The sequence below is a fragment of the Adelges cooleyi genome, unplaced genomic scaffold (assembly GCF_023614345.1).
Source record: "Adelges cooleyi isolate 19-005CV unplaced genomic scaffold, UGA_ACOO_1.1 ACOO_flye_CR_arks_rails_tigmint_CR_PRNA_30, whole genome shotgun sequence".
NCBI classification, from domain to species: domain Eukaryota; kingdom Metazoa; phylum Arthropoda; class Insecta; order Hemiptera; family Adelgidae; genus Adelges; species Adelges cooleyi.
Genome location: NW_026095971.1, coordinates 9,962,259 through 9,989,833, shown reverse-complemented (window position 1 = coordinate 9,989,833; position 27,575 = coordinate 9,962,259). Strand labels below are relative to the sequence as shown.

The following is a 27,575-nucleotide window of genomic DNA, read 5'->3' as shown; positions in this document are numbered from 1 at the left end:
CACGAAGGAATAAAACTCCGGAACTCGGCTATTCCATTATTGGCATATGCCGATGATATAGTACTGATGGACGAATCTCAAGATGGAGTTAAACGGCTCTGTGAAAGACTTAATGACGCAGCACAGAAAGTAGGACTACAAATGAACAAAAAACTGAATATATGATTATAGGTAGACAAAATTGGATGGATCACGTTTTGGAAGTAGATCATTTTAAATTTAAGAGAGTTAATTCTTTCAAATATCTTGGCTCAATTGTGAGTGAAAGAAATGATATCACCAAAGAAGTAGCCGCGAGAATCCAAGCGGGAAACAGGACTTATTATGGTTTGGTGAAACATTTAAGTTCTAGATCAGTATCAAGAGAGATAAAGAGACGTTTGTATACCAGTCTAATACGACCAGTGATATTGTACGGATCGGAAACCTGGGCACTAAGGAAATCAGATGAGAATAAGTTCTTAATACTATAAAGGAAAATATTACGGAAGATCTTCGGTCCAATAAAAGGTGACATCACAGGAGAGTGGAGAAGAAGGAAAAATATAGAGCTACAAGAAATTTTTAATGAAAATAACATAGCAGAGACGATCAAGAAAAGAAGGTTACGATGGGCAGGACATGCAATGCGGAGCCAGAACTCTCTACTAAGAATGGTGTTGGAAGACCAAAATTGAGATGGGAAGATATAGTTAAGAGGGATGTAGAAGACTTAGGAGGCGGAGCAAACTGGAAAGATTTGGCAATGAATAGAGATGGCTGGAGAATTGGTTGTGAGACGGAATGGTCCTAGCGGCCGATTAACCCAAAAGAAAGAAATAAAGATTATTTCAGTTAGTTCTAACCCTAATTAGTTGTCCATAATAGAGGCTATTAATATTTGTATTTTTATTATACACTGTGATTTTTTTATATTTTACAACACCTAGTCACCTATTTAGATGCAGATCTGTTCACGCTCAGAGTTCAGACATACCTAATAACTAATTAACATTATATTTAAGTACGTTGTCGAATTCTTTTCGAATTTGGTATTTAAAAATACAAATTTTTAGTTTTTTATTTAAGTTATTGAAATGTATAAAATAAATAAATGAATTCCAATAAAAATGATTCAGTTATCATGATAATAACGATAGATATGTATATATTACAAAATAATATATATCTGTGACAATAACGAACTGGTCACCGCTATTTTATGATAACAAAAACAGCTGTGACCAACAACGCGACTGGGACCAAAACTCGTATTTATATGATAAGCTAATACCTTGTTAGTTGTATCATAGATTCGTGATATCAACCATCAATTATTTCAATCGTTGGATAGGTACTATAACTATTATAAGTTATTTTTTTCGTAAACTGAGAAATTTGACGTTTAATTAAAGTTTTTCTATGAAGTGCAAATATTTTGTGGTGTGTTTGAATTTTGAAGCATTTTGAAAACTAGATGTATCTATTATTTATTGGTATTCGAAATTTAAAATGTTATTACATATCATAATTTGTGTGTGATAAAATTTGATTTACGGACTATTTCATTAATTACAATAAAATATGTGTTACTATTTTTAGAATAAAACCTAAATATGATCAAAGCAATATTAGTGTTCAATAACTATGGAAAGCCTAGGCTTTCTAAGTTCTATCAATATTTTGTAAGTATGGATCTGTGTTTCATATTATTGTAAGTAAAAGTATGATTTTAATAATTGGCAGAATGAAGATATGCAACAGCAAATTATCAAGGAAACATTTCAACTAGTATCAAAAAGAGATGATAATGTTTGTAACTTTCTTGAAGGCGGAAGGTAATTTTATAACTAAAATATTAATGCTAGGTTTCATCATAGTACAAAATATATGTTAGTAGAATGAGACAATGTCAACCCTTGTTTAGTTTAAACAACAAATATTTTTATGTAAATTTAAAGTACAATATTTCGTTGTTGCCGTAAAATACCTGAAGCTCTCTTTTTTTAGTTATTTATTCTTCGATTAGTTTGTTGCTGCTCTCCATGCTTCACTATTGTAACTTAATTCCTTCAGGTTCTTGTATTTTCTTTTATTCATATCCTTCATTTTTTGGGTCATGTATTCTTACCTTAGTCTTTTTCTTCAAATATGTCCTTCAACATCTTCAATTAATATCTTTAGTAAGCTTCATGTCTTAATATGTGCCCTATCATATCTCTTCTGGATTAAATAATTTTCTATAACTGTCGTTTTTCTTTTATCTTATCTAGTATCTCTTCATTTGTCATCCTCTCAATCCAAGGTATCTTAGGTATTTTCCTGAAGCACCATATCTCAAAGGCTTTCAGAATTTTTTTTTTCATTGAGTTGATTGTCCAGGTTTTGCATTCAAAGAGTGCCACTTTACAAAGGAGCACAAAGAGTGCTCATTTGTAACTTTTAGGAAGTTCATCCTTTTTACCAGGCTAATGCTATTACTAGTTGGATTGTGGTTTTTATCTTGGAAGGCTCTTTTGGCCTGTACTATTCTGCAGATTATATTTTTGTTCAATTGCTTTCTATACTAATATTTTAGTATACATGAATTAAAAATTTTTTTTTTAATTATAGCCTTATTGGAGGATCAGACTACAAATTGATTTACCGTCATTATGCTACATTATATTTTGTTTTTTGTGTGGATTCTTCAGAATCAGAACTTGGAATTCTTGATTTAATTCAGGTCTTTGTTGAAACACTAGATAAATGTTTTGAAAATGTTTGTGAGCTAGATCTCATTTTCCATGTTGATAAGGTAAATATTGTAAATATTTATTTGCCTACATTATTTCATGGTGCTTAAAATATAAAATAAGCAGTCAAAGTATAAATATCTTATATTTTACAGTAAATTATATATTGGAATAATTAAGTTTTATTCTATTATATCCTGTATTTCATAGAAATAATATTAACAATATATACATGTTATTTGTGTACGGAGAACGATTTGTACAGATCATTTTAAATTTCATGTATGGAACCATTTTGTATGCTTCCATTCGTAGGCCCTATGCACCTGGGATTTAAAGACACTGAACTCAGCTTAATTGAAGTTCGAATAACAACTGCAGCTGACTACAGAACTATACAATACCTCTTATTCTCTTAATAAAATATTATTATTATTTTATAGTTGCTAATTGTTCAAATTGTTGTTTTTAGATTCACTATATATTAAATGAATTAGTTATGGGTGGTATGGTTTTAGAAACCAACATGACAGAAATTCTTTCTCGGATAGAAGAACAAAACAAATTGGAAAAACAAGAAGTGAATAATTTAATATTCTTTTTTTAAGTATATTCAAAGTGGTTACTATGTAATACGTTTATTTATTTATTAAGGCTGGTATTGCTGGAGCCCCATCTAGAGCTGTTTCAGCTATGAAAAATATGAATATACCTCAACAGATAAAAGACATAAAGCTTCCAGATCTCCCTCAAGCTATAAAAGAACTTAAGTTCTGACATCCAAAGAACAAACTTGTTTGTACAGAACCTTACCACAATTATACAAATGGAGTTTAATTAATTGTTGTTTGAACAAAATATCAGGTTTTTAATCTGTTCAGAAGTTATTCAATCATTTTTATGATGTCTAAATGTTTACTTTATATTATAATTTACAATAATAATATTATAATCAATAACTAAATAGAAGAAGTCAGCCATAGTTACGTAAACAATTTTTACTTGGCCTTATGGAAAATGAAAACTTGAAAATTTATTTGTTTAAAATTACAAAAAGTAAAATTGGCCTTTATAGACCAAAAAGTACAGATTAAAGTTATTTAAATGATACTTTTTTAAATATCAATATTTCATAAATTTCCCCAATATTTAATAACAATTTTTAAAATCTAGATTAAATATTAAGATACAATTTTTAAATAATATTAGCATTTTATTATGTATATATAATATAACACAGGTTGACTTTTAGTAAATATATTGTTAAAAACATTATTATAGGTGTCTGTAGTATGAATTATTCGCTATTTGTTACTAATTTTTGTATTGTATATAGCATATAGAATAAGCATGGTATAATATTATCTCTTGTGTTTTTACGTTGATATCCTAGTATAGATATATTTTAGTAAGATACTATAGTATATTATAAAAAATTAGCCAAGATTAGGTAAGGAACCAAGAAGGACTATTATTATATTGCTAGCTCTACACTCTCGCCGAGGCAACCCAAGCGTGAGAGTGTGGTCGATGCTCTTGCCTCCCGGTTGCTCCCTATCCGATGTCGGTTTTTTAGCGCAAGTCAAAGAACACATGGCGAAGCGACTACACTCTGTAGAGCTAGCATTAATAGCGAGGCGCTGCGAAAATATAGATGGTAAGTACTCTAAGTGGCTGGTGCCTCGCTTCAGTCTCGTATAACCTTGCAAGGCGAGAGTGTAGAGGTAGCACAGAATTATTCTGATTTCTGTGGAGCTAATAATAATATATAGTGATTGGTCTGTAACCAGAAGAAACTGTCGATAAGAACTCGAAATCGGTAAAATTGTTGTGAGCATCAGCATTGTGTATCCAGATTTTTTTTTCGGGGGGGGGGGAGTTAAAAAAATATAACAAATTAAATTGTTTTTAATATTAAACGATTTTTATTGTAATTTGTACACACATATAAATTTTTTGTATTACTTTTATACATTACAATTGTTAAAAAATATAAAAGTTAAAATATTTTAAAGTACATTTTTGAATTATAAATTTATGTTCATTTCTCTTTTTGAAGATTTTGCAAGTTTATTTACGACATCATTGATATTTATGTTAATTTCACGATGTATATTAAGTGAGGCTAACCCATTCAAACGATTCTGCTCACAAGAATTTTTTAATTGACGGAGCGTAGAAAATGAGTTCTCTAGTCGCAGTGGATACAGGAAGCGTTAAAAATATTTGAAGAAGTTTTTATTACCGAAAAATGATTTCATTCGATAAAAATAATAGTCAACCTCAAAGTTCAGTTATTATTTGTAATTTTTTTATTTTATATATTGTAAACATTTGATATTTAAAATATTATTTTTAAATTTAGAAACAAATTTCGGGGGGGAGCGTTGTTACAATCTCTCCCCCCTCGGGTACGCCACTGAGCATCAGTATAGCCAAAAATCAACCATTATTATTTATTATACAAATTATTCATTCCTACCGAAACTGATTTCACACATTTTCCGGTTTGGAAATGAACAGTGTCGCCTGAAATAAGAGAAAAATGGTAATTATCTTTTACTGCCTACCCTGATTCTCCCACAGGTGTAACAAAATATCTTTCCCCCATAAAGTTCCGTGTAATTCTAGAAAAGTGTCTCTTCTGGTTATTCTGTGTATCTGCCATGTATAATATGGTGATAGCTGACAAGATAACAAGATTAATATCAACTATGAAAATGAAATAACAAAATTGATTTCTCCAATTTCAATAATTTAATTATTGAAAGTATTTTAAACCATTTGCTTTTGTAATTTATATTTTGTAGTTTAATTAGCTAATCCCGTTAAGCTTGTGAATCGGTATCATACTTTTAGTAATTAAATTAAAGTTTATCCTTCTTAAATTGTATGAACTATTCTTCGGGAACTGTAAGTATTGGTTATATAATTTATTTTAAGGAATTTAACTTGAATAATTTATCTTGTAGTTTTTTTCCATGTTCTTAATTGGTCCACAGAATTATAGTAATATGTCGAGTGGCACTAATGGAACTTATGATAAAAATGGGTTATCTGCTTCTACGACTTCTGGAGATGGAGATTATTCAAGTGACCCAGCTTCTGGTGGATTATCATCGTTTTTTGTAACCGATTATAAAAAGTTAGTATTATTTTATTAATAAACACAATTTATATAATTTTATAAAAAGGTATAAACTTTTTATATCTATTTTAAGGCTAATGTGCCGAATTAGCTTAAGTAACAACTGTACATCAATATGTGTTAGCTTAGATATTCGGCCTAGATCACCGCCTCAGTTGATGCAACAGTTAATAAAAATACCTAAAATCAAAATTTTTTTTTTATTTTGATTTATGTTAACTTACGACTGAATTTATTCAATTGCAATATTTTTGAACACCATATTGTCGATGTATGTAAACATTTTTACTGCCAATGTGTTTTAGTTTTCATTTTTTTTATAAGTTGCTATCTAATAAACCTATGTTATAAAACCCAGGGTGAATTATGTGCTTCATTCTGTTAGCTATAATTTAAAAAATGTTAAAAATTAGATATTTATATACGTCATTGCTCCAAAATTTAAAATCTTTTTTTTTCTTTTTAATTTTCCATTCCAATTCCTAATCTGCTCTTGAGTAGCATTTGTGCATCTTAATTCACTCTTTAAAGGGTTAAGTATTATCTGACATATATTTTTAGTTATTATTTTTTTTTTAAGTTTTTGTTGAATCAGAGAAGTTTACGAGGAGAAACTGTTATGCACATTACTTCCCTTCAATATTAAAATATAATAAATAAAATTGGGGTTCTTATGACGTTATCCATATTGATGGCATTAAAAAATAAATATATTATAATCTATTTTATAAACTTCGGTCTTCTTAACAGCAAAAATTATTTATATAACTAATTTTGTTTAGACATGATGATTTAAAACAAATGTTAGATTCAGCAAAAGATGGACCAAAGCTAGAAGCCATGAAAAGAATAATTGGAGTAAGTAAAAGACATAGTTATGTTTATCCTTATTAATTTAATTTATGCATATTAATTATTGAGGTTTATAAATAACAAGCCCAATAATGATTCTTCTTGGGTATTAACGGCCACTAGGACCATCCCATCAGACAACCAATCCTTCAAGTCTTTCTGTCAGCTGCTGTTGTTTTTCAATCTGGACCACCATTCAGTGATTCTACGTCCCTCTTTACCATGTCTTCCCATCTTAAACAAGGTCATCCAAGAGATCTTTTTCCTTCTGGATTCTTTGCCAATACTATGTGTAATTGTGTGTTCTGACTACGCCACACGTGACCAGCCCACTGTAATCTCCTACATTGGATGATATTTAGTATGTTTGGAGTTGAAAGAATTCCTCTAATTCTTTGTTTTTTCTTATTCTCCATCCGGCGGTTTCCTCGTCTTTTACTGGACCAAATATCTTTCTTAGGATTTTTCTCTCCAGAACAATCAATTTCTTTTCTTCCGTTTTTCTCAATGTCAATGTTCTGCTCCATATGTAATTATTAGGCGTAATAGTGTAATATAAAATTGTATCTTTATTTTTTCTCTCAGCAGGGACTGTGACCCCGGTATCTTTGTGAGTCCAAAGAAACATTTGTTTCCCGACAGGATTCTTGTTGCTACTTTTTTTTCAGTTTCATTTTTTTTCGGTCAATACCGAACCTAGGTATTTAAATTGTTTAACTCAATTAAATTCATGGTAACCCACTTCTAAGAAAGGATACATTCTCGTACTATCTCTTCTCCCCGCCACCATGTATTCTGTCAAACCTTGTCAAACTCCCATGTGTTTTGGAATAGTTGTCTAAGAATAAATATTTGGTCCGCTGTAGATCTTCCTGGTCTAAAGCCTCCTTGATAATCGCCAATGATTTGCTCTAATTTTGTTTTTATCCGTGATAAGATAGATTTTGCAAAAACTTTATATGTAACAATTAGAAGGGCAATTCCGCGATAGTTATTGCATTATTGTCTACCCCTTTTCTTATGAACTGCTCATAGTAATGCCATTTTCCAATCTTCCGGTAACTATTCGGTTAATCAATTTCCATAGCCTGAGCGTCATTTCTATGTAATTATTGCCCTTCGTGGTAGTTCTTTTTTTTTGCTACAACTGAGTTGGTGTATTATGATCATGGTTTATTGATAGCAAATTGCTATGTTTTTAATCGCGATTTGTGTTACCGACCACAGCAGCATGGTGCAACGGCCACTGACCCCCCCTATAATATATGTGTAAAAGTTCATAGGTCAAGTAGCTATAACTTTTTAACTAGAGGAGTCCGTCTGTTTAAGACTAGATTTTTGCAATCGGCGTAAAAAAATACAATATGACAAACAAAAAAAAGGGTGTCTAGTAAAGTAAATTGTTCCAATATTTATCAATCCAGTCTTTACAAGACTATCTTATAATAATTTTAATTCTCCTTATTCTCATTCACTTACACCTTATAATAAATTTGTATATCATGTGTTTTCTATGTTTAGTAATATATTACTTATAAGATCAAATACCTAATATATTAATTATAAATAATAACTATTATGAATGTTAAGAGGGATGAGGGGCCAAGTGAAAAAGGCGTCAGGAGCATTTGATGCTTACTGTCGCCGGTTTGACACTAGGTCACAGGCGCTCTGTTTTCCGGGCGAGAAATAGTCTGTTAAATAGGAGCCCGCCATCCTCCTCATGATGACAGCGTTTAGTCTTCAAGATCTGCTAAGCTTACATGACGATGATTATAAATATTATATATGTTTCATATTTAAAAAAAAAGTGAACACAGCGGGGTCTGGACTTAGTATAGGGGCTCAGCATTTGGGAAAAAGGAGGTTATAATGTCTTAAAAAATTATTATAACTTAAAGAGATAAACTCATTTATGTGAAACTGTAGTTAGAAAAACAATTAGAAATATAAATAAAATTTTAGATAAAAAATGTGTTAATAATAGTGTTATTTGCTCTTTGGTTTTCTTGCATGCTGTCTAAATTAAAAAAAAAAAACCATTAACAAATAAGCCAAATTGTTTTTTTAAACTAATTATTTTATTTTTACCAGAATTTGGGATTACTAAATAAAATTGTATCTATTTAACAATCAAAATTAAATTTGATATTATTCGATTGTAAAGTTTTATGATACATCTTGTCATGTTCTTTTCTCACTGAACCAGCTCATATTTGTGTAATAAAAAAAACCTTTCATACATTCAAATAAATGTTTTTTTTTATTGTTATAATGAAATTTTGTATTTACAATTTATCTCGACTATTACATATACACAAAGAAGGTGAAAACAACATATTTACACAAAAATTATTAAATTACAAATCCAGCCTCAAAGATAAAAGTGATAAGTGATAACATAGTTAATGACAAGAAAATTGTTGGATGATAAAATCGAAATTAAGGTGGGAGGAATATAATCGGTGTGTAGAAAACTGAGTATGGAAGAGCATTTAAGGAAGAGAAAAGGACAGTTGAACAAAATATGGGTGACGTTGCAAATGGCTTCTTCAGTATAAAGAGTACAGAGAGAAGAATCGTTTAGAGATAATTTGAAAGCTTGAGCAGGTAGAAGTAATGGCCAAATCTTAAACGACAGAAATGTACAGTCGAACTGCGGGGTAAAATAAGATTGTTGAACCATGGCTTGCGGGGAATGTTGGGGACGATGAGTCAATATTTATTAGCAAAATTCATTTAAATGTTATCTTTAGTTTTTATTTTCAGATGATAGCTAAAGGAAGAGATGCTTCTGAACTATTTCCAGCTGTTGTAAAAAATGTTGTGTCTAAAAATATTGAAGTGAAAAAGTTGGTATATGTATATTTAGTGCGCTATGCGGAACAGCAACAAGATTTAGCACTTTTGTCAATATCTACGTTCCAAAGAGCATTAAAGGTATAAGCATTTCTTTACTATGATTTAAGAATTATTAATACTATTTGTGTAATATTAAAAACAATTTAATAAATATTAATTTAGTATTTTTTTTTTTAACTTAAATTTTGGGGATATTAATTTGTTATTGTATATGTTAGGTGTAAAGGTACCAGGTATTATATGCATGGCTCATGTATATGCACACAAGGTGCAAGTTGTGTAGCTATATAACCTGATGGTTCAGCCTAAGTAGAATAGGAATACTAGATCTTTTTTATCTATACCCTATCCCATATAAGAAAGGTAATGTGCACAAACCAAAAGGCATTACTCTCGTAAGCGCCTGCATAGCCAGGAGTGTTTTAGTTTTTGTTAATTTCCTTAAAGGGGATAGGATATACATAATAATACATGGTTCTTATGCTTTAGTAAAATTATTTATTTAACATAGCCTCTGTGTAAATTAGCATTCAAAGGCATTCACTTATTTAAAAAAAAATCTACAGTTCTAAAGCTTCTAAATATTATCAACAAACTAAACATGCCTATGTTTTTAGTTAAATTTGAGTATAAATTATTTTTTAATCTAATAATACAAGTACGAGAAAATATTTTTTTAAATATATTTGTTTTAGCCTCTTGGCTTTATAATAATGTGTTGTTACTTTTTGTATTTGAACCTATAATATCTCTTTCACCACTGTAATGATTTCTTCATGTAGCAAGTCAATAGATCAGAAATTATTTCCAAAAGGGTACATAAAAAGTCAAAAGTGAAAAAAAGTTTACCCTTTCCCCTTTAAAAGTGAGAAAAACTCCTAAAAATGTACACATTATTTACTTTGAATTATGGCTATTAACTTTTTAAAATAGCCAAATCACTTTTAAGCATGTACAAGATATTCTTTAGATATCTAACTGGTATACAGCCAAAAATAACAATTTATCTTTTACTTTATTTCACGTTCTTAGTTTAGTGACTTGAGGTCTGAAAATTAGACTAAAAGTAAATCTAGTGGGTTCTCACATCATACATATCCAATTTTTCTTAAATCTGTAGTCGTACTTGCAAAAACTGCTAAATATCAGTTTTTGCAAGTACGACTACAGAGGTAGACTAGACTATCTAGTGAGGCCTCACTAGATTTACTAATTTTTAAAACTCAAACTATACAAAAAAGCGAAATTAAGTAAAAGATAAATTGTTAATTCATGTGTAAATTTCTTGTCAATTTGAATTTCATAGCAGTAAAACAGTTATTAATTCTAAAAGAAAAAGAAAAAAATATTAAGGTCTATTACGCAATCTATTATAATAAATTACTTTGCCTATGATTTATAGGATCCAAATCAATTAATAAGAGCATCTGCATTAAGAGTTTTGTCAAGTATTAGAGTAGTAATGATAGTCCCTATTGTTATGTTGGCTATTAAAGATTCAGCTGCTGATATGTCACCCTACGTTCGAAAAACTGCTGCACATGCTATACCAAAACTTTACAGGTACATTCACCAAAATGCTTGTTCAAACTTAAAAATTATGAAAGCTAAGGATCAAGAGGGTAAAGTGTCACAAATAAAGCAAATTCAAATATATTTTGTTCATAAAAATAAACAATTTTAATCCACAAAATTTTTGTTAATTTTTTTTGGAAATAAATTGCAATTACAATTTTTTTTACTATTTGATACACTACCCATCTAGACTCTATTTTGTTTGATGCACACTTCATTTTGATGGTGTATTTTTTAATTTAAATACTTTAAATTTATAGTTTGGATCAAGATCAGAAAGAAGAACTCATTTCTATAATAGAAAAACTGTTAGCTGATAAATCAACTTTAGTAGTTGGATCTACTGTCATGGCATTTGAAGAGGTATTGTTAATGTACTTTTTTTTAACCCATGTAATAAAATTGATGTGTTTTTCATCTTTTATTCATTATGTATGTAATCTTTATTTGTTCCTATTGTTGTCTTTCAAAATTTAATTAACAATAAAAAAGTATATTTTTATTAATCGGTTAAAATTTGTATAGGGTATGTTAGAAATATTTACTTGGTTTATGCTTACACTTATATTTACAAATTAACTTTGCCAATATTTCGCAAACAACATTTAACTAGCACGCACACATCTCTGAAGTAGGAAGATGAAATGCTTCCAAACTTAAGTGAAGGCCAATTTCTAATTATATGTGTACATCATATATTACATGTATAGTAGACCACAAAAAGTCGAATACATTGTATTATTATTTTTATCGCAATAATAAATTTCTAATTAATTTATATAAAATTATTTACAAATTATTCTGTATGCAATTTAGCCTTTTCTTAGATTATATACTATATAATCTTGTTTTAGTATATCTTTGATACTAATCCAATAGCCAAACTACCTATTAAAATTAAATAATTTAATCTATTAAACTTTTATTTGTTTTTGTGAAAAGTTATGAGTAAAATAATTATAACTATTAATATTTAAGTAATTAAATATTACTATTTTGTTTAGGTGTGCCCTGAAAGAATTGATCTAATCCACAAAATTTACAGAAAACTTTGCAATTTATTAGTTGATATTGATGAATGGGGTCAAGTAATTATTGTTAATATGTTAACAAGATATGGTCGTACTCAGTTTATCAATCCTAATAAAAACGTCAGTCATAAAAAAATTTGTTTTGGGATTTTTTTATGTATAGTTAAATGGAAAATTATGTATTTACAGGACACTAATGATTTTACACATCTTGATAACTGTAATGTAGATAGTTCTGATCTATCTAGCTGTGAAGAAGCATGTGGGGATGAAGTGAAATCATCTGTTCTAGATCAAGATCACAGACTTTTATTAAGAACTGCTAAGCCATTATTTCAAAGCCGAAATGCAGCAGTAATTATATTATTTTTAAAATTTACGTAAAGCTTTAACAGCTTGATGATTATTTATTTTAGTATAAATTATATTAGGCTTTAGATAAATAATATTATCATTTAAACATAGTTAAACCATAATATAAATCTGATTTAAATTGTATTTATTTACTGAAACCATGACAGACTTTCTTTTTAAGGTAGTGATGAGTGTTTCACAGTTATATCACCACTTGGCACCTAAATCAGAAGTAAACATCATTGCAAAAGCTTTAATTCGATTATTAAGAAGTCACAGAGAAGTTCAATCAGTAGTACTTAATTCCATTGCTTCTATTTCAATTGACAGAAAGGTAATAAAATATTCAGCTGTATCTATGAAAATATAATTTAAAAAATGTATTATTATTTATTTTTATATAGAGGATGTTTGAGGCATACTTGAAAAGTTTTTTTGTTAGATCGAATGACCCTACACACATAAAGTTATTAAAACTGGACATCATGACAAATTTAGCAAATGAGACAAGTATATCAACAATTCTTCGTGAAGTCCAAACATACATTTCTAGTACAGATAAGCAGTTTGTTGCAGCTGCAATCCAAGCTATTGGACGGTAAATTTTACATTAAAAGTTTGGACTTATTAGAGCTAAATAGTGTAATAATATTATACAAGATAATTTAATAAGGCATCAGATTTTCTTATATGTTTATTGCTTTTATTTATTTATGATATGTTTTATAAAATTAACTTTGTAACTATTTTAATTTAGATTTTAAATCAACACTAATGTACTAACATAATTGTGTCATCACCTAATCAATATATTACTTAAATTAAGGCTTTTACTTTTAAATTATATATTTTAAGTAAAAGTTAAAGGCTGGTAATGACTAGTGTGAAATAGTGAATTAAGGCATTAACCTTCCCTCTTCTTAGGTCCCAAAATATTTAATAAATGTATTTTTAGCAACCAATGTCAATTCTACCAAAACAAAAAAATTATCATAAATGATCAAAAATCATGATTGCATGCAAATGATAAATTTATAAAATTCTTACTCTTGTGTGTATTATTTTTTCTAGATGTGCATCTAATATTAAAGAGGTTACTGAAACATGTCTTAGCGGTTTAGTATCTATGTTATCAAGTCGAGATGGTAATATTTCTATTTTTTAATTTAATGTTACAGACTATAAAAATAATAGTTTTTTATTATTTTAATAATATGTGTAGAAGCAGTGGTTGCTGAAAGTGTTGTTGTTATAAAAAAGTTACTACAAAATCAGCCAGAAGCACATTGTGATATAATAAGACATATGGCTCGATTGATGGATACAATTGCTGTTTCTCAAGCTAGAGCTTCAATTTTATGGTTATTGGGGGAATATTCACAGTTGGTATCCACAATAGCACCGGATGTGCTCCGTAAGGTGGCAAAAACATTCGTTTCTGAGGTAATAATGATACAGCAATAATTATGTATACAAAATAGTTGTTTGCAATTTGATAAATAATTAACACTATTGCAGGAAGATATAGTTAAATTACAAATCATGAATTTAGCTGTTAAGTTATTTTTAACTAATCCAGCACAAACAACATTACTTTGTCAGTATGTTCTAAAACAAGCCAAGTATGATCAAAATTATGATATAAGAGATCGTTCAAGATTTTTAAACAATATACTGTTTCCTCCAGAACAATTTAGAGACAGTAAATTAAGTAAACAAGCAAAAAATATATTTCTAGCAGAAAAACCAGCTCCATTACTACAATCAAATTTTGTTGGTATGTATTACTACAATACATTTAAAAAATTTAAATACATTAAAATTATTTAAACTTTTCTCTGTTACTTATTATTTAGTTATACTACTGCCAATAAACAGTGAAAAACTAGATCTAGAAGAGGTGGAAACTTTTTATTTAGTTAAATTTGTTGGAGTAGGACCTTAGGACTTACTATACTCTAAGAGATAGTATACCTCTTAGGCCTAATCATTTGACTGATGTTAAATTAGTATAACTTTAAACTAGAAACAAATTCTATAATATGCAATAAAACTTTTTTTATTGATAAATTACTATCAGGCTTCTTATGATTACAAACACAGTAATAATTGTTTTAGTTTATTGTCTATAAAGTGACTTATATAATATATTATATTATACTATAATATTATATATTTATAATACTTTTTACCATCAATAAATTCACATCAAAGCATTTTTTTTAAAGTGGTTTTTCCCTTTTTTAGTAATAAATAATAATGTTTTTTGAAAAGTGGTGAACTCTTTGACCCCTTTACTCGGGTCTCTAATTTTTTTAACTTATAAGTTGGTTTTGGAAATATACCTAATCATACTAATTCTACGTACATATAAATATGTGGTTATATTCTTTAAGCCGGTCTCACTTGTCCTGTGTGCTTGACAATTATCGTCATTGTGAATGCTCGCCAAATTTCTTCTAGGGATTATAGATGAACGTAGTTCATGAACAACGAATCGTGTGGGAATCTCAGCAAAAGTTTTGTATGAATATTAGTTATTCCTTTGACTGGTGTCACATTTACCGAAAACCATCAGGAAACGCTGAGTAAAAATAATTGTCATACTTTACGATTAAATAACTCCTACATACGGGGCGGTGTGGTGCAGTGGACACCTCAGCTGCCGCATTGCACTTGAGGTTAAGCTGTGGCCGTTGCTGCTTGAACCTGGATGGGTGACCACCCGGATTTTTAGCGGCGACCCACACCATCAACCCCGATAAGCATGGTAGAAATGCCATGCACCCTCAGGCGACCTAACTGGCATAAAGTTAGCTATAGCCCTCCCGGTCAAATACGCCATTCGAATATATATATATATATATAACTCCTACATGACTCGTAAAGCATAGTGATTGACGATTATTTGCCAAATACACGAGTCGTGTGGGACCAGCTATAGTAAGACTAAACATAGCTAAGGTTCAACGTTGGCTATTCAAATTTATAATATTTAGTTTCGTAAAATATATGAGAAGGAGGAGTGGCCAAGTAAGTAGGGCATAGTGTGTTAGCGTTCACTGTCGTCGGTTTGACACTCGTTCAGTGGCGCTCAGTTTCCCGGGTGAGCAATTGTGAAAAGGAGACACCATCCCCCTATCTGGCGACGGATTAACTATCTGTCCTGGTCAGCGATTCCGTCTTGAAACTATCGTCTCATGATAGCAGCGTTAAGCTGATGATGATGAGTTTCATACGTATTAAAAATGTGTAGTTTATTTAAAAAACATAATTTTTTCAAACATTTTTATTCTTAATATTATTTTTAGATCGTGAAGAATTCCAAATGGGTTCCTTATCACATTACATTAATTGTCGAGCAATTGGATATCAGGATCTACCTCAGTTTCCCGAAGAACCAACAGATTCAAGTGTAAGGTGTGTAGCAGTACCAGAAGAAAAAGAAATCCATGTAAAACAGAATGTCGACAAAATATCTACAAATAATAAAAAGACATTTTATTCAGATTCTGAAGATAGCTCAGATGAATCTAGTGAATCTGAGACATCAGATTCGAGCTATGAGAAAATTGATGAAGAGGTAACTAACTATGACTTTTTACATTTTTACATAATCTATGTTATTGTAGTTTCATAGTTCAAATCTCATTAAGCACAGATATTTTTATTGTTAGTGCATACTACTTAATTAAACTACAATAATAATACTGAAAAACTATTTATAATTAATAAAAAGATATTTTAAATTTTCAAAAATATTTCTAACAAGATATCATTAACATAAAGTATAAAATAATCATATCAATGTTCGTTGTATTTAAAAAAAATTAATGCTTATTATGATTATCCATAATATTTGTAGCTTTTAAAATCTAAACAAATTTTTACAGTAGCAATTTATTAAATATTCTAACTGAATTTATTTCTAATTATATAATTTTGTATTTTTAACGTAGATATTTAAAAAATGTTTGATTAATTGTTTTATACATAACATTGTAATTTAAATAATACATTTTAGAAGAATAAAAAAGTAAAAAGTTCTGAAGATACTGATGAAAGTAGTTCTGATAGCGAATCTGTGGAAAGTGACAGTAGTGAAGACGAAATGTTAAACAAAAAAGTGATCAAAACTGAAGAACATAGAAGTAATGTGGATTTGTTGTTGGCACTAGATGATTGTAAGTCTGAATAAAAAATTGTTTGTATTTTTCTAAAAAAAATAATTGTGTAACAAGACAAAACTTATTTATGTTTTAGTTGTCCCTTCTAGTCAAACTTTATTACCATCATTAGGCGGAATGCATTCCCCTGTCAATAATCAATCATTATCTAATCATTCACTTACTTCTTGTTCAGGAAAGGTAACATTATTTAACTGTAGAATTATTATATGTTTTACTGATAACTGTATTGTTTATGATATATTGTTAATTACTAAAATAATAATACTATATAATTTATTGATAGGTTGTTGCACCAAGTTTTGTACCTTCATTGAACACTGAAATTTTGAGTAAAATCAAAGGTCACAACGAGTTAAGCATGTTGGCACGGTTCACTAGAAGTGCTAATGTATTTTCTAATACAATGGTTAATGTAGAGTTGAGTTATACCAATCACGATCAAAAAGAGACTTTGACTAATATACATCTAATTCAAAAGGTAATTTTGCCAATTTATTGTATTATTTTATAAACTGTACATATATATAAAATGATTAAACCTTTGAACATTTTAAGAAAGCTGTATAATATATGCTGTATTTTATGATAAATTATTTTGTTAGCAATACTTTAAGAGGTATGCAGCTCAAAGATAAGGTCTCTGGTATCTTGTGGTCGGAGAAGTCGCTATCAAGCGAAAGTTCTGGCTATGATTTAGTGTTAAATTTTTGATTCGTTTTCCACATCTCTAACAATTTTTGTTGATTATTTATGCAACATTATGTAGCTATGTTATTTACAATATAAATTAATTATTTTTGGTTTTAAGAGTCCTGATATGAGTATTCATAACTCAGCAACAATAATGCAGTTATTACCAGGTTCTGTCATTTTGGGTGCACTTGGAGTTGATTTTAAAGATTCAATTCAACCACTTTTAATGCAAGTTACTTGGTATGTAGCTGGAATGGAACGTAAAAGTGAAATTGTTTTGCGAGTTCCTATTGGTGAACTTTTACAACCATACTCCATAACTGCTGACAATTTTATAAGTGAACAAGGTATTATAAATTAAGTTTTATTAGTTTATTTTATAGGCTTACTAAATTTCATTATGTAATTACTTAAAAAATGAATATGTTTGTGTATGTATATACTTTATGATATAAACACTAGTTAGGTCATAGGGAAAAGGCTATTGATGCACTTTATACTTCATGTTCTTATTCACAGAGACATGTCTAATAAATCTCTCTAACAAAAAATAATTCACAATTTTACTTTATTATGATTTTTTAGGAAAATTGAAAGGAATGAATGAACATGTAGCTAAAGTTACTTTTGCCAATATAAATATGGATGTACCAAAATCTGTTTATGAAGTTGCTAATGTCACAAAAGTTTTATCTGAAAATAAAAATATATTCAGGTAATACATTTGAATAACTAGTAATTTTAATAATTCATTAAGGTTTTAATAATTCATAAAGACTATTGTCATCGCCATCCTCACTTCTGCCCAACTACACGGCCTTTGCTATATTTAGTTTTAAATATCTAATTAAATTATTTTTTTTATCGATTCTTTTTATTTGTACTAGTTTATACTATACTAGATTTATATTATGTTGCAATTTTTTTTCATTTAAAAGTTTAAATAATTACAACTATTTAAATACATTAAAATTATGTTTTATGTTGTTTAGTTCCTCTTACAGCTTTTTATTTCACATTTACACGACGATATGTGTTTTCGGTATTCCGATATTATAAGTTTATATAAATTCCAAATTTGTTGTGAGTTTGTTATAAATTATTTGTATAGTTCATGTTTCGTACAAATATTCTTGTAACCTCTCTTTTTGTTTAACAAATGCACAAATTTACGTGACTGATTAATAACGCTAGTACTTATTCTATGTTCAGTGTATTAAATAATAACATTAAATATGAATTTTAACATTTTTAATTTCAGGTTCAGTGGTCAGACATTATCTTCTAACTGTTTAGTGTTATTAACAATAAAGATTGAAGATTCATCTGCAACTATTTTTGTTAACTGTGAAAAAATGGTTGTTGGATCTGTGTTTTTAAATGAAATTAAAGGACTTTTTTCAAAATAAATTTTCATTGGAAAAAAAAATTACAATTAAAAGTTAACATTTATATATTTTTCAAATTAAAAATTATTTTGTTCTTGTATTAAATATAATATACCTGTTGGCTGTTGTTAAAAATATTATTGGGCTTTAATTATTTAGTTGAAAAATTTTTATATTTTTTTAAATTATGTTTATTTAATTTTTTAATTACAATATATGTGAATTTATATTTATGTATACCGTATAATCCTGTTTATTATTATAGTTATCTAATTTATTTATAAAAAATACAATTTCATTGTACTTATTTATTTTTAAAACCCCCAGATTTTTAAAAAAAGTCATGTTTACATTTGACAATTTGACATTCAGTATTATTTAAAGAAAACATTTAATTTCAATTTAACTACTTATACCCTTCTGAATCAGATCACTTACATGTGGTATGTGTAATATATTGAATAACAGACATGTTTTTTTATTAAAATAAAATAAAATTTCACACGCATATAAGGGATGTGCATATTATGTGACATACTTCTTGAAGGCATGATAAATAAATAAAGAGGACTTCATGTCATTCTTAATATTAGACATTCGTAGTACTTATTTATTTTTATTAATTAGATAAATATTTAAAAAGAATCACACAATCAAACAAAAAAAGAAAACATGATTTTGTATGAGTTTTATGTGACTGTTTTTTCAAAGGATGGATAAATTTAGGATTTTGTGTCAAATTTAATTATTAATTCGCCAAAAAACTGTTATTACACTTTTTTGTTTAATCTAAAACACGAGCTTGGTTCTTAATTTACATTTAAAAATATTAGCTACCTTTATTATTAATAACAATAACAATTTAAGTTCAACACTAAAATAACGCAGGAGAATGCTGGATATAATTGTTATGAATAGTTGCGGTACTATTACTGTTAAGATGATGGTGGTGGAAATGGCAAAGCGTCCGTTATTTAAAGATCTGTTGTGTTACAGTCACTGAAGTCTGAACGTTCATTGAAATCATATTCATTGTTTTCGTCGTCTAGATAAGCGACTTCTGGTCTTTGTAGTTAACAAACACATTTATAGTTTAATTTGGATCGTAAAGTACGAATTTGTGAGTATCATTTACTAGTAAATGTATTGGGTTATTCTGTAAAATAAAAAAAAAACCAACAATTATAATATATGTTATACAGTCTACATCTATTTTTATTTTGCGAAACCGCTACCTACCTAAAACGCAGTCGACCTCAGATTTTCTCACGAAAATAGAAGAATAATGCTGTATTCCAGGTAATTACATAGATTTAAAATATGTTGCTTACGAAATATTTCCCAATAATTAATTAAAATACTGTATAACTTCAACACAGAAATAAGGTATTTCAATTTGGTTAGTATTAATAGGAACTAATCCGCAAACTAACTTTCATTAACGAAACCGTTTTTTTCTGTTATAGTATAAATTTGCCCGCCGCTGTTAAAAATACCTATTTAATAATAGATATATTTTCTAGTATTTGAGATTGTTCTCGTTGGTTATATAGTTTTAATACTTATAAGTTATAAGTAATATAATCAAGGAGAATGGGTTGTGGGTATTATTGTGTTTAGTGTTTACATTAGCTGAAGGTAAACTCTTGTACAGGTGTATAGACTATAGACGCAAACGTCCTTTACACTCTCGGGCACATTTTTGTAAAGTACACTTTTTTAAAATTGAATTTGTGAATAGACCAGCGAGCGATGTCTTTTTCAAAATGAATTGCCTTTACAAAATATTAAATACTACCTAACTACTGTCATTATTTGTATGTACAATCAACTTTATTTTATTGTATTTCTCGAGAGCGACTGGCGCCGACTGCGGTGTTTTATGTATTTAGTCAGTATGTTAAATAACTGCTAAATAGACAATTGAAAAAAAGTTACGCATTTTTTAGTCAAAACAGTGTTGGTTTTAATATTTTTGTTTTATTTTAGTTGCGATTATCATAGTTAAGATTTATAAATAAAGCGCGGAGGAAAGAATACTTAAACCATAGAACTTCATCTCTTCCTCTAATACTGTACTTGACTTTTCTTTTACCTGTAAAAAACAATCTATGAAAATTGAAAACTTAAAGAAGTAGAACCTAATTTGTTCGGTGTTCCGTGTAAAAACTTTAAGGTTTGGAAAGTTCAACTACACCAAGAAATGTTGTTTATTAATTATTTTTTCAAGATTTAAATAGTTTTCAATGGATTTAGGACAGAGATTTAAACGTTTAACCTGATATAATATATAATATAATAGGTACATACACTCTGTAGATCGGAAATTGTACATCGAGGTACTTTACAGTATTAAATGTTAAACAAAGTCACCTCTTCCCCTTCAAAATCGAGAATGACATTCTATAAACTGACATGTTTTTTAAATGCATATACAGCACTGTCTCTCATCCCGAAAAATAGTCGAATGAATTCCAAATTTGTTGAAGGTATTCTTTAAAAATATCCACAACGATCTGCACATTTTAATAATGAGATTTTTTTAGATGTAAGTATGAATTAATTTTTTTTTTACAACCACTTAATAGTAAATTATCCGTATGTTACCCAATAGTTAATTTATGGGTGGATGATAACACTGCCTATATTTCTAGATTATTATCTAAAATCAAGCTATAAGTGAAAGATAATAATAAGGTAATTCAAATTTAAAGGATTTATAAAAATAATTTAATAATAACAATTTAAAAACTACACTTCATTAAACTATACGTTTAGTGTACTTTAAAAGTTTTATTTTCCCACGTAAAATGACCTTAATTTCTATAACTTACGCAAAACGTCAAAATAAAAACAGCCACAATAAATGTTTGTTCCCAATAATGTGAATTTCCATTTTTCCTTTTTTTAAGTAAAATTACTTTGCTATCAGTATAGGAAAAATACGTTTTTTAGAAATAATATTATTCCTAATTAAAAAAAAGTAATTTTCCACGAAACAAACTGCGATTTTCCAGTTGGTTATATGGGGAGGATGAGGGTGCATCAAAGCGTGATTCCTGATGCAACGACTGCCGGGTTTGATTGCCCTGAGTTATTCGTACCATGACGCATCCTTGTCGTATACAGTTACAACAATTATTATTTATGTTCTTATAAGACAAGTAAAAACAATCGATGGCTATACTATCTGAACCGAAAATATTTTAGTTGTGATATTTTCCATAACTTTTGTACATTGAATAAAGAACATTTAAATACAATACCATTAAATACGGTAAATTGTTCATATCATTTACAATTATTTGTTTCAGAATGATATTATTAGGATTTCTACCGATTATACTGTTCTTGAAGTCTATTCATTCCGACATAGTGGAGTTGAAAATGCCAGAAGAAAAACAAAATATCGACAACGCCTCAGCTGTTACCGATAATAATGTGACAACGCCGTGCGACAGGTTTCTACGATCGACGGAACTGGAAGTCCGGAATCCTAGAAATCACAAATTTATCACGTCTAACGGATGGGATCGTCATCGACCTCGTCCCGAAATCAACGTTTATCCGCGTGCAGAAGAAACCGTATTGCCAGCTGTCACTTCATACTATCAACACCAACAACACAATGAGAATTACTATAACTCACGCCAACAGCAAGCGCCCATCAGAACGTCCAAGCGTATCATTTATTACGCTACATTGCCCGACATCGTTCGACCGAATTACCCACCACCGCCGTATCCCGCCGAGCCATACATATCGCCGTACTCTGCAGCCGACTTCCGTCACTTGGACTCCAACAGGTTTGGCAGAGTGTAAAACGTTTCAGCAGACTAATTAACATATTATTTGTTTTCTCATGCGTTTCGTTTTTAGACCAAACACGGACGGTCAGCGAACGCGTCTATTGCCCTACGAAAACAGTTACAACAACAGAGGTCAGACCACTGTTACCACTTCGTCATATAATAGTAGGTACGACGAACCCGCCGAGTTCCGTGACTCATTTTTCCGGCCCAACGAATTCTCGTCCAAGTTCACGACTTGGCCGGAATCGTTAAAAAGAATTTCCTCATGGGACAAGGAACCATTTTATAGAGTTCCTACTTGGGACAAAGAACCGTTTAACCAAAATACTGCATGGGATAAAGAAACATTAAATAGGGGTTCTGGATGGGAAAGGGATCTAGTGGAGATACCGCTACAAAAACCTTATAACAGCGACAACAATAAATATCCAGATGTTGCTGTCGTTCAATCGGACGTCATCGACGTCAGGGGTAATCGGCAGAATACTCCTTCCGAAAGGAGTCCTTCGCCAAGGTTTACTATTATTGACGTTGATCCTAGACCTTACTACCAACAGCCACCGCCTCTACAACACGAAAAAAATCCGTTACAGTCAATGCAATACGAACCTCAACAACCACCATCGATGCGGTACAATCCACAACAACCGCCGTCCTCTCGTTATGGACAACCACCACAACCACAACTTCCTCAGAATAAACCTTTTACAACGTAGGTATTTACTATTTACTAAAGATCTGCCCGAAACAGAAGCGCAAGAAATAGGGGGGCTTAGTTTCTAAAAAATGTCTTCAAGTCGGGCGCTTTTCACGTGATAGTATTTAAGCGTATTGTGATATTTTTTATTTAAACATTTTAAAATATTAAAAAAAAGTACACAAATTCAACATGCATATATTATGCAGAAATGAACAAACATTTTACTGTTTTTGCCAGATGGGAATTTATTTGTCATTTAAACAAATTTTAAATCTGTAATATTGGTTCTGAAAATATTCTAGTTTATATAGGTACCAAAAATATAAGAATTATTAGATATTCGGTAAACAATGGTTTTCCTAGTTGCATTGTAATCTTCCATACAACTATAACCACTTTATAAGGAACTTCAGTAATTTAAAACAAATTGTGTGGGTATAGAGTGGTCTTTATACATATTTTTTTTTTACCTGAGAGTCTGAGACCCTGCTTAATGTGTATCTTTTTCATCTTTAAAAAAGTAAGTACCTATGCCTAATTAAAACAAAAATGACTTATGAGCGATGAGTAAAAGCTAGATATTATTAGCAAAATATCAAAAAAAATTATATCAGTACCTAAAAACTGCCAAGCCTCAGTAAACAATTGTTTAAATTATTCCTGTTTAGTACTTTGAGCTAATTAGATAAAAATACTCAATTTGTAATTCAATTTAAAATAAAAGAGATTATTATAAAAATGATTTTTCACATTTTTAGTGTTGGCAAACATTTTTTTTTCTTCTTTTATTTAGGCTTTAATAAAATGATACTCATATAAAATTTAATTTAAATCGTTGATTTATTATTAGCATTGTGATAGTGATTTCGAGTGCTTTGGGCACGTGTTCTCATAGTACAATTCTGTTGAAATTTGTCATAATCTCACGTGTTTAAAGAAAATAAATAATTTGAATCGGTCTCAGGTACAAAAAATAAAAAAAGTTGATAATGACCGCCCAAATAGGTAAATATAATATAGTAGGTTATTAGAATGTACTTGTTTTCTTATTTGTGCTACTGGTCTGGAATGTTAATTTAGTCACTGGTTAATGCTCATTAAGTGTATTGCTAGATTAGACTGTGTAACATTTTTTTGAAATTAAATACTGGCAGTATTGTGCTTTTTAGATTCAAATTACATTAATTATAATTTTTAATGTAATATGTAAGTCTGGTGACAGTCGTTAACATCTTCATCTTCTTATTTTCAGATTTCTTGTACTAAACATATCTGAACAGCCAGATTGAAAAAAATGATTTATAGGAACTTAAATTAAAAAACAAATTTAGATGTTTTTAGTTTCATTAATTATTCACCGTAAAATCATAGTCGGATTAAGTACGTAGAGGGCCGTAAACAAATGAAAGGCTGCTGGGGAAAAAGATCAATGTCAATTTTTTTTAAAAATTAGATTTTGGTATCAAATTATTTGTAATGACGTATTGTATCTTTTATGCGCTCGAACCAGGAAAAAAAACAGATTAGTCGAGAGTAACGATCGCCGGAACTTTAGGCATACAGGCAAAATGTATTACGTTTTGAAATTAAAAACATGATTTTCTCAGAATGAACAAAAATTGACATTGATATTTTTTCCCCGCAGCCCTTAAAATTATTCAGATGGACCTAATTGATAACCAAATAAATATAACACCAATAAAATATATTATGATTCGTGTGTTGAAGTCTTTCCAGAATTTGGTTAGAACTATAAATTAAAAATATTGTTGCATAGTTTTATTTATGAATATAGATAATATTTAATACGTTATCATGCCAAAAAGAAAACATTTAATCAGTCTAAGAAATTATTAAAATATATAGGTAAACATACATTTATATTTATTATATAATCAGTCACTGTCGTCGTTGCAACTGTCAACTTGCTAATCCTCTTCATCAATACATAAATATTTTTTTCTAGCTTTTTAATTTGCAAAGGTTCGGATAACATCTTTAAAGTCTAAAGATTTAGAAATCTCGATGCTCAAAATTCCAAGATTTTGCAGATTATTTTGTGATAGTGAAGATCTTCATAAGTTTTTTTTTTAATTTTAATCGGAAAAAAGATCTTTCATTAGTACAATCAGTAACATAACAGAAAGATATAAACGTAATAACCCTTCGCAACATTTGGAAAACTTTCAGTTACATTTAAATGTACTGTCATCTTATACACGTTAAGTAAAATATTCTTATACAGTATACTTATTTTCGTTCGTTGTAATTAATAATAAAGACGTCGATGAAAAACTTAAAAAATGTTATTAACGACCGGTGGGCCGTAATCGTAAAATACATTTTATATTGGCCGATTAATAAGCTGAATTTTTTCGAGGGCCGTAAGGCGTAAGCAATGCTTATTTTGCTTGTAAGTAGATCCGACTCTACGTACAATTATTAAGAACTTACTAGCATCGATTACTTTTGTTTAGCTTTAGCGTGAAAATAATATTTACTAATTTTGTTTATAGTTACTATGAAAATATAAAGAATAATATAAAAACTCATAAGTTTGCGACCAGTTGGACAGATAACGAGATGCCAAAACCAGATGTAACTGTTTCTACGCATTCTGTGAGTATCGATATCTCATCGTTGGGCAACAATACAAGCGTACTAAACAACACTAGAATCACGCCATTCACAAATACCACTCGTATAACAAATCAAGTGTAAAAATGTTTTAGTCTGTAACATTTTAATCTATAAAAATTACGATATTTAATTTATATAGTATAAATATGTTAATTGCGATTTACAAAACACAAATGTATACACAATTGTTTTTTGTAAAATATATTTATATAAATAAAAATATTACCTAAATGTATATTGTGTAGGACTTAATAATTTTTTTCATTTTTGAAACGATAATATTTGTTTTCTAAAGCAAGATATACTTACAGAAAAACCTCAAGTAAATCAAATGTCATAAAAAATATATTTTATTAGGCCATTAGTTAAAACAGTATACAATTGTCTCTTACTCCAAAAAGTACAAATGAACAAATTATTGTGGCACGAAAAAAATGTTGCTATACAATGACAAACATCAAAAATCCTTGAATTATTTATACTCTAATATATATATAATTCACATTATTGTTTTTTTTTTATAAAATTTATTGTTTTAGCTTCGATGTTAAATTTAGGAGGTAAATGTTACAAGAATACAAGGTTTTTTCAATTTCCTGTTTCCAGTATAGGCGCTAATTTAATAACTCCCTTTTATATTTGTCCTCTACACTTCCGCGGCGAAAGAATTTTCATTGCGCATTGATGTTGTGATGACATTTTTTGAGGGAATGATTGGGTGGACTTACTTAACTTTTATGAAGAGAAATGTCTTTATTGTGTACAGTGTATCTGTCTATAAATATTTACCGTGTCAAACGTGTTGAAAAAAGAATGCTAAACGATCTTCTGGCTTGTGTTAAATTTTAAATAGTTTTCCGCATTTCTTATAATTTATATTATTGCATTTACGTGTTAATGAACTCATGCTATAGGTAAGTATAAAAGGTATGGCGTATTAAAATGTAAAATTAAAAATTAGTAATTTTTTTTAGGTAAAAACATTGATTATAAATATTATAATATTTATAATCAATGTTAAAACTAAAAAGTAATAGCGTAATTTGGGGATTGTTCTTCAAGTTCCACGTCAATTAACGGTCGCAGTAAGTTGAGCGCGACTAACGCGATTAAATGCATTAAAAGGTTGTAGGTATAGTTTTTTGGTCGCGATGTTCAATGAACGCAAAATAATTTAGGCGCATATTATGTAATACCCGAAATTAAATATTGAGCTCATTGGGCATTGTGTTCAATATTTAAATTCGTGTCTTCTACATAACATGCGCCCAAATCGTTTGCATTCATTTAATTATACATATTATTTATGTGTGTATAAGGAAATTGTGTTATATTATTATATGTGATTATAATATGCAATAGTCTATATCCGTCGACTTGAGTGGAGGATTGAGTTCTCAGTAAGTCAAAGTAGCTATAAATTGCTTTCGTATTTCAATAAATCCGAAATCCAAAAGCAATTATTTATCTTTTCGGTGTTAGGTTTATTTTTATATTTTCATCAAAAATATTTTACTTAGGGTCTTCGCAGCTTTAAATTGTAATAATATTATTTATACGATTTTTAAGTGGCTTAAATAACGTTTTTTTTTGATAATCCGGATTTTCGAATTCCT

General features: G+C 29.2%; 3 protein-coding genes across 15 annotated transcripts; all 3 read left to right on the top strand.

The window, feature by feature from the left end:
- Nucleotides 1-1,339: 1,339 nt before the first annotated feature.
- LOC126839427 (AP-3 complex subunit sigma-1) lies at nt 1,340-3,699 on the top strand. 5 transcript variants are annotated; one of them, XM_050574766.1, is made up of 6 exons: nt 1,340-1,458; nt 1,582-1,664; nt 1,726-1,817; nt 2,593-2,776; nt 3,187-3,294; nt 3,369-3,699. In XM_050574766.1, exons 2-6 carry the CDS (start codon nt 1,596-1,598, stop codon nt 3,489-3,491), a joined length of 576 nt encoding a protein of 191 aa, XP_050430723.1. In that variant the 5' UTR covers nt 1,340-1,458; nt 1,582-1,595; the 3' UTR covers nt 3,492-3,699. The 5 variants fall into 5 exon arrangements, with proteins under 5 accessions (XP_050430723.1, XP_050430720.1, XP_050430721.1 ...); XM_050574763.1 differs by having other exon boundaries at nt 1,340-1,475; XM_050574764.1 differs by having other exon boundaries at nt 1,340-1,493.
- Nucleotides 3,700-4,843: 1,144 nt separating this feature from the next.
- LOC126839425 (AP-3 complex subunit beta-1) lies at nt 4,844-18,965 on the top strand. Of its 6 annotated transcripts, none has more exons than XM_050574757.1 (20): nt 4,844-5,002; nt 5,080-5,627; nt 5,687-5,859; nt 6,645-6,720; nt 9,484-9,654; nt 10,979-11,139; nt 11,412-11,514; nt 12,156-12,536; nt 12,718-12,870; nt 12,941-13,134; nt 13,608-13,681; nt 13,759-13,979; nt 14,055-14,313; nt 15,848-16,119; nt 16,561-16,720; nt 16,800-16,903; nt 17,010-17,204; nt 17,535-17,766; nt 18,005-18,134; nt 18,681-18,965. In XM_050574757.1, exons 2-20 carry the CDS (start codon nt 5,607-5,609, stop codon nt 18,826-18,828), a joined length of 3,228 nt encoding a protein of 1,075 aa, XP_050430714.1. In that variant the 5' UTR covers nt 4,844-5,002; nt 5,080-5,606; the 3' UTR covers nt 18,829-18,965. The 6 variants fall into 6 exon arrangements, with proteins under 6 accessions (XP_050430714.1, XP_050430715.1, XP_050430717.1 ...); XM_050574760.1 differs by lacking the exon at nt 4,844-5,002 and having other exon boundaries at nt 5,490-5,627; nt 5,717-5,859; nt 12,156-12,302; nt 12,372-12,536; nt 18,681-18,962; XM_050574759.1 differs by lacking the exon at nt 4,844-5,002 and having other exon boundaries at nt 5,490-5,627; nt 12,156-12,302; nt 12,372-12,536; nt 18,681-18,962.
- A 686-nt stretch (nt 18,966-19,651) lies between these two features.
- On the top strand, nt 19,652-26,065 carry LOC126838972 (uncharacterized). 4 transcript variants are annotated; one of them, XM_050573808.1, is made up of 5 exons: nt 19,652-19,927; nt 20,010-20,106; nt 22,122-22,613; nt 22,687-23,331; nt 25,836-26,065. In XM_050573808.1, exons 2-5 carry the CDS (start codon nt 20,093-20,095, stop codon nt 26,038-26,040), a joined length of 1,356 nt encoding a protein of 451 aa, XP_050429765.1. In that variant the 5' UTR covers nt 19,652-19,927; nt 20,010-20,092; the 3' UTR covers nt 26,041-26,065. The 4 variants fall into 4 exon arrangements, with proteins under 4 accessions (XP_050429765.1, XP_050429764.1, XP_050429767.1 ...); XM_050573807.1 differs by having other exon boundaries at nt 19,652-20,106; XM_050573810.1 differs by lacking the exon at nt 20,010-20,106 and having other exon boundaries at nt 19,653-19,927.
- Nucleotides 26,066-27,575: the final 1,510 nt, after the last annotated feature.

What these genes read in the sequence shown, in the direction of transcription:
- LOC126839425 (XM_050574757.1), top strand. Translation starts at nt 5,607, where the DNA reads ATGAACTATTCTTCGGGAACT. An exon ending in TATGTTATCAAGTCGAGATG is followed by an intron (nt 13,682 to 13,758) that starts GTAATATTTCTA and finishes TAATATGTGTAG; the next exon opens with AAGCAGTGGTTGCTGAAAGT. An exon ending in ATGAGAAAATTGATGAAGAG is followed by an intron (nt 16,120 to 16,560) that starts GTAACTAACTAT and finishes AATACATTTTAG; the next exon opens with AAGAATAAAAAAGTAAAAAG.
- LOC126838972 (XM_050573808.1), top strand. An exon ending in CGTCACTTGGACTCCAACAG is followed by an intron (nt 22,614 to 22,686) that starts GTTTGGCAGAGT and finishes TTTCGTTTTTAG; the next exon opens with ACCAAACACGGACGGTCAGC. An exon ending in CAGAATAAACCTTTTACAAC is followed by an intron (nt 23,332 to 25,835) that starts GTAGGTATTTAC and finishes TTTTGTTTATAG; the next exon opens with TTACTATGAAAATATAAAGA.
- LOC126839427 (XM_050574766.1), top strand. Translation starts at nt 1,596, where the DNA reads ATGATCAAAGCAATATTAGTGTTCAATAACTATGGAAAGCCTAGGCTT. An exon ending in AACTTTCTTGAAGGCGGAAG is followed by an intron (nt 1,818 to 2,592) that starts GTAATTTTATAA and finishes TTTTAATTATAG; the next exon opens with CCTTATTGGAGGATCAGACT. An exon ending in TCATTTTCCATGTTGATAAG is followed by an intron (nt 2,777 to 3,186) that starts GTAAATATTGTA and finishes TGTTGTTTTTAG; the next exon opens with ATTCACTATATATTAAATGA.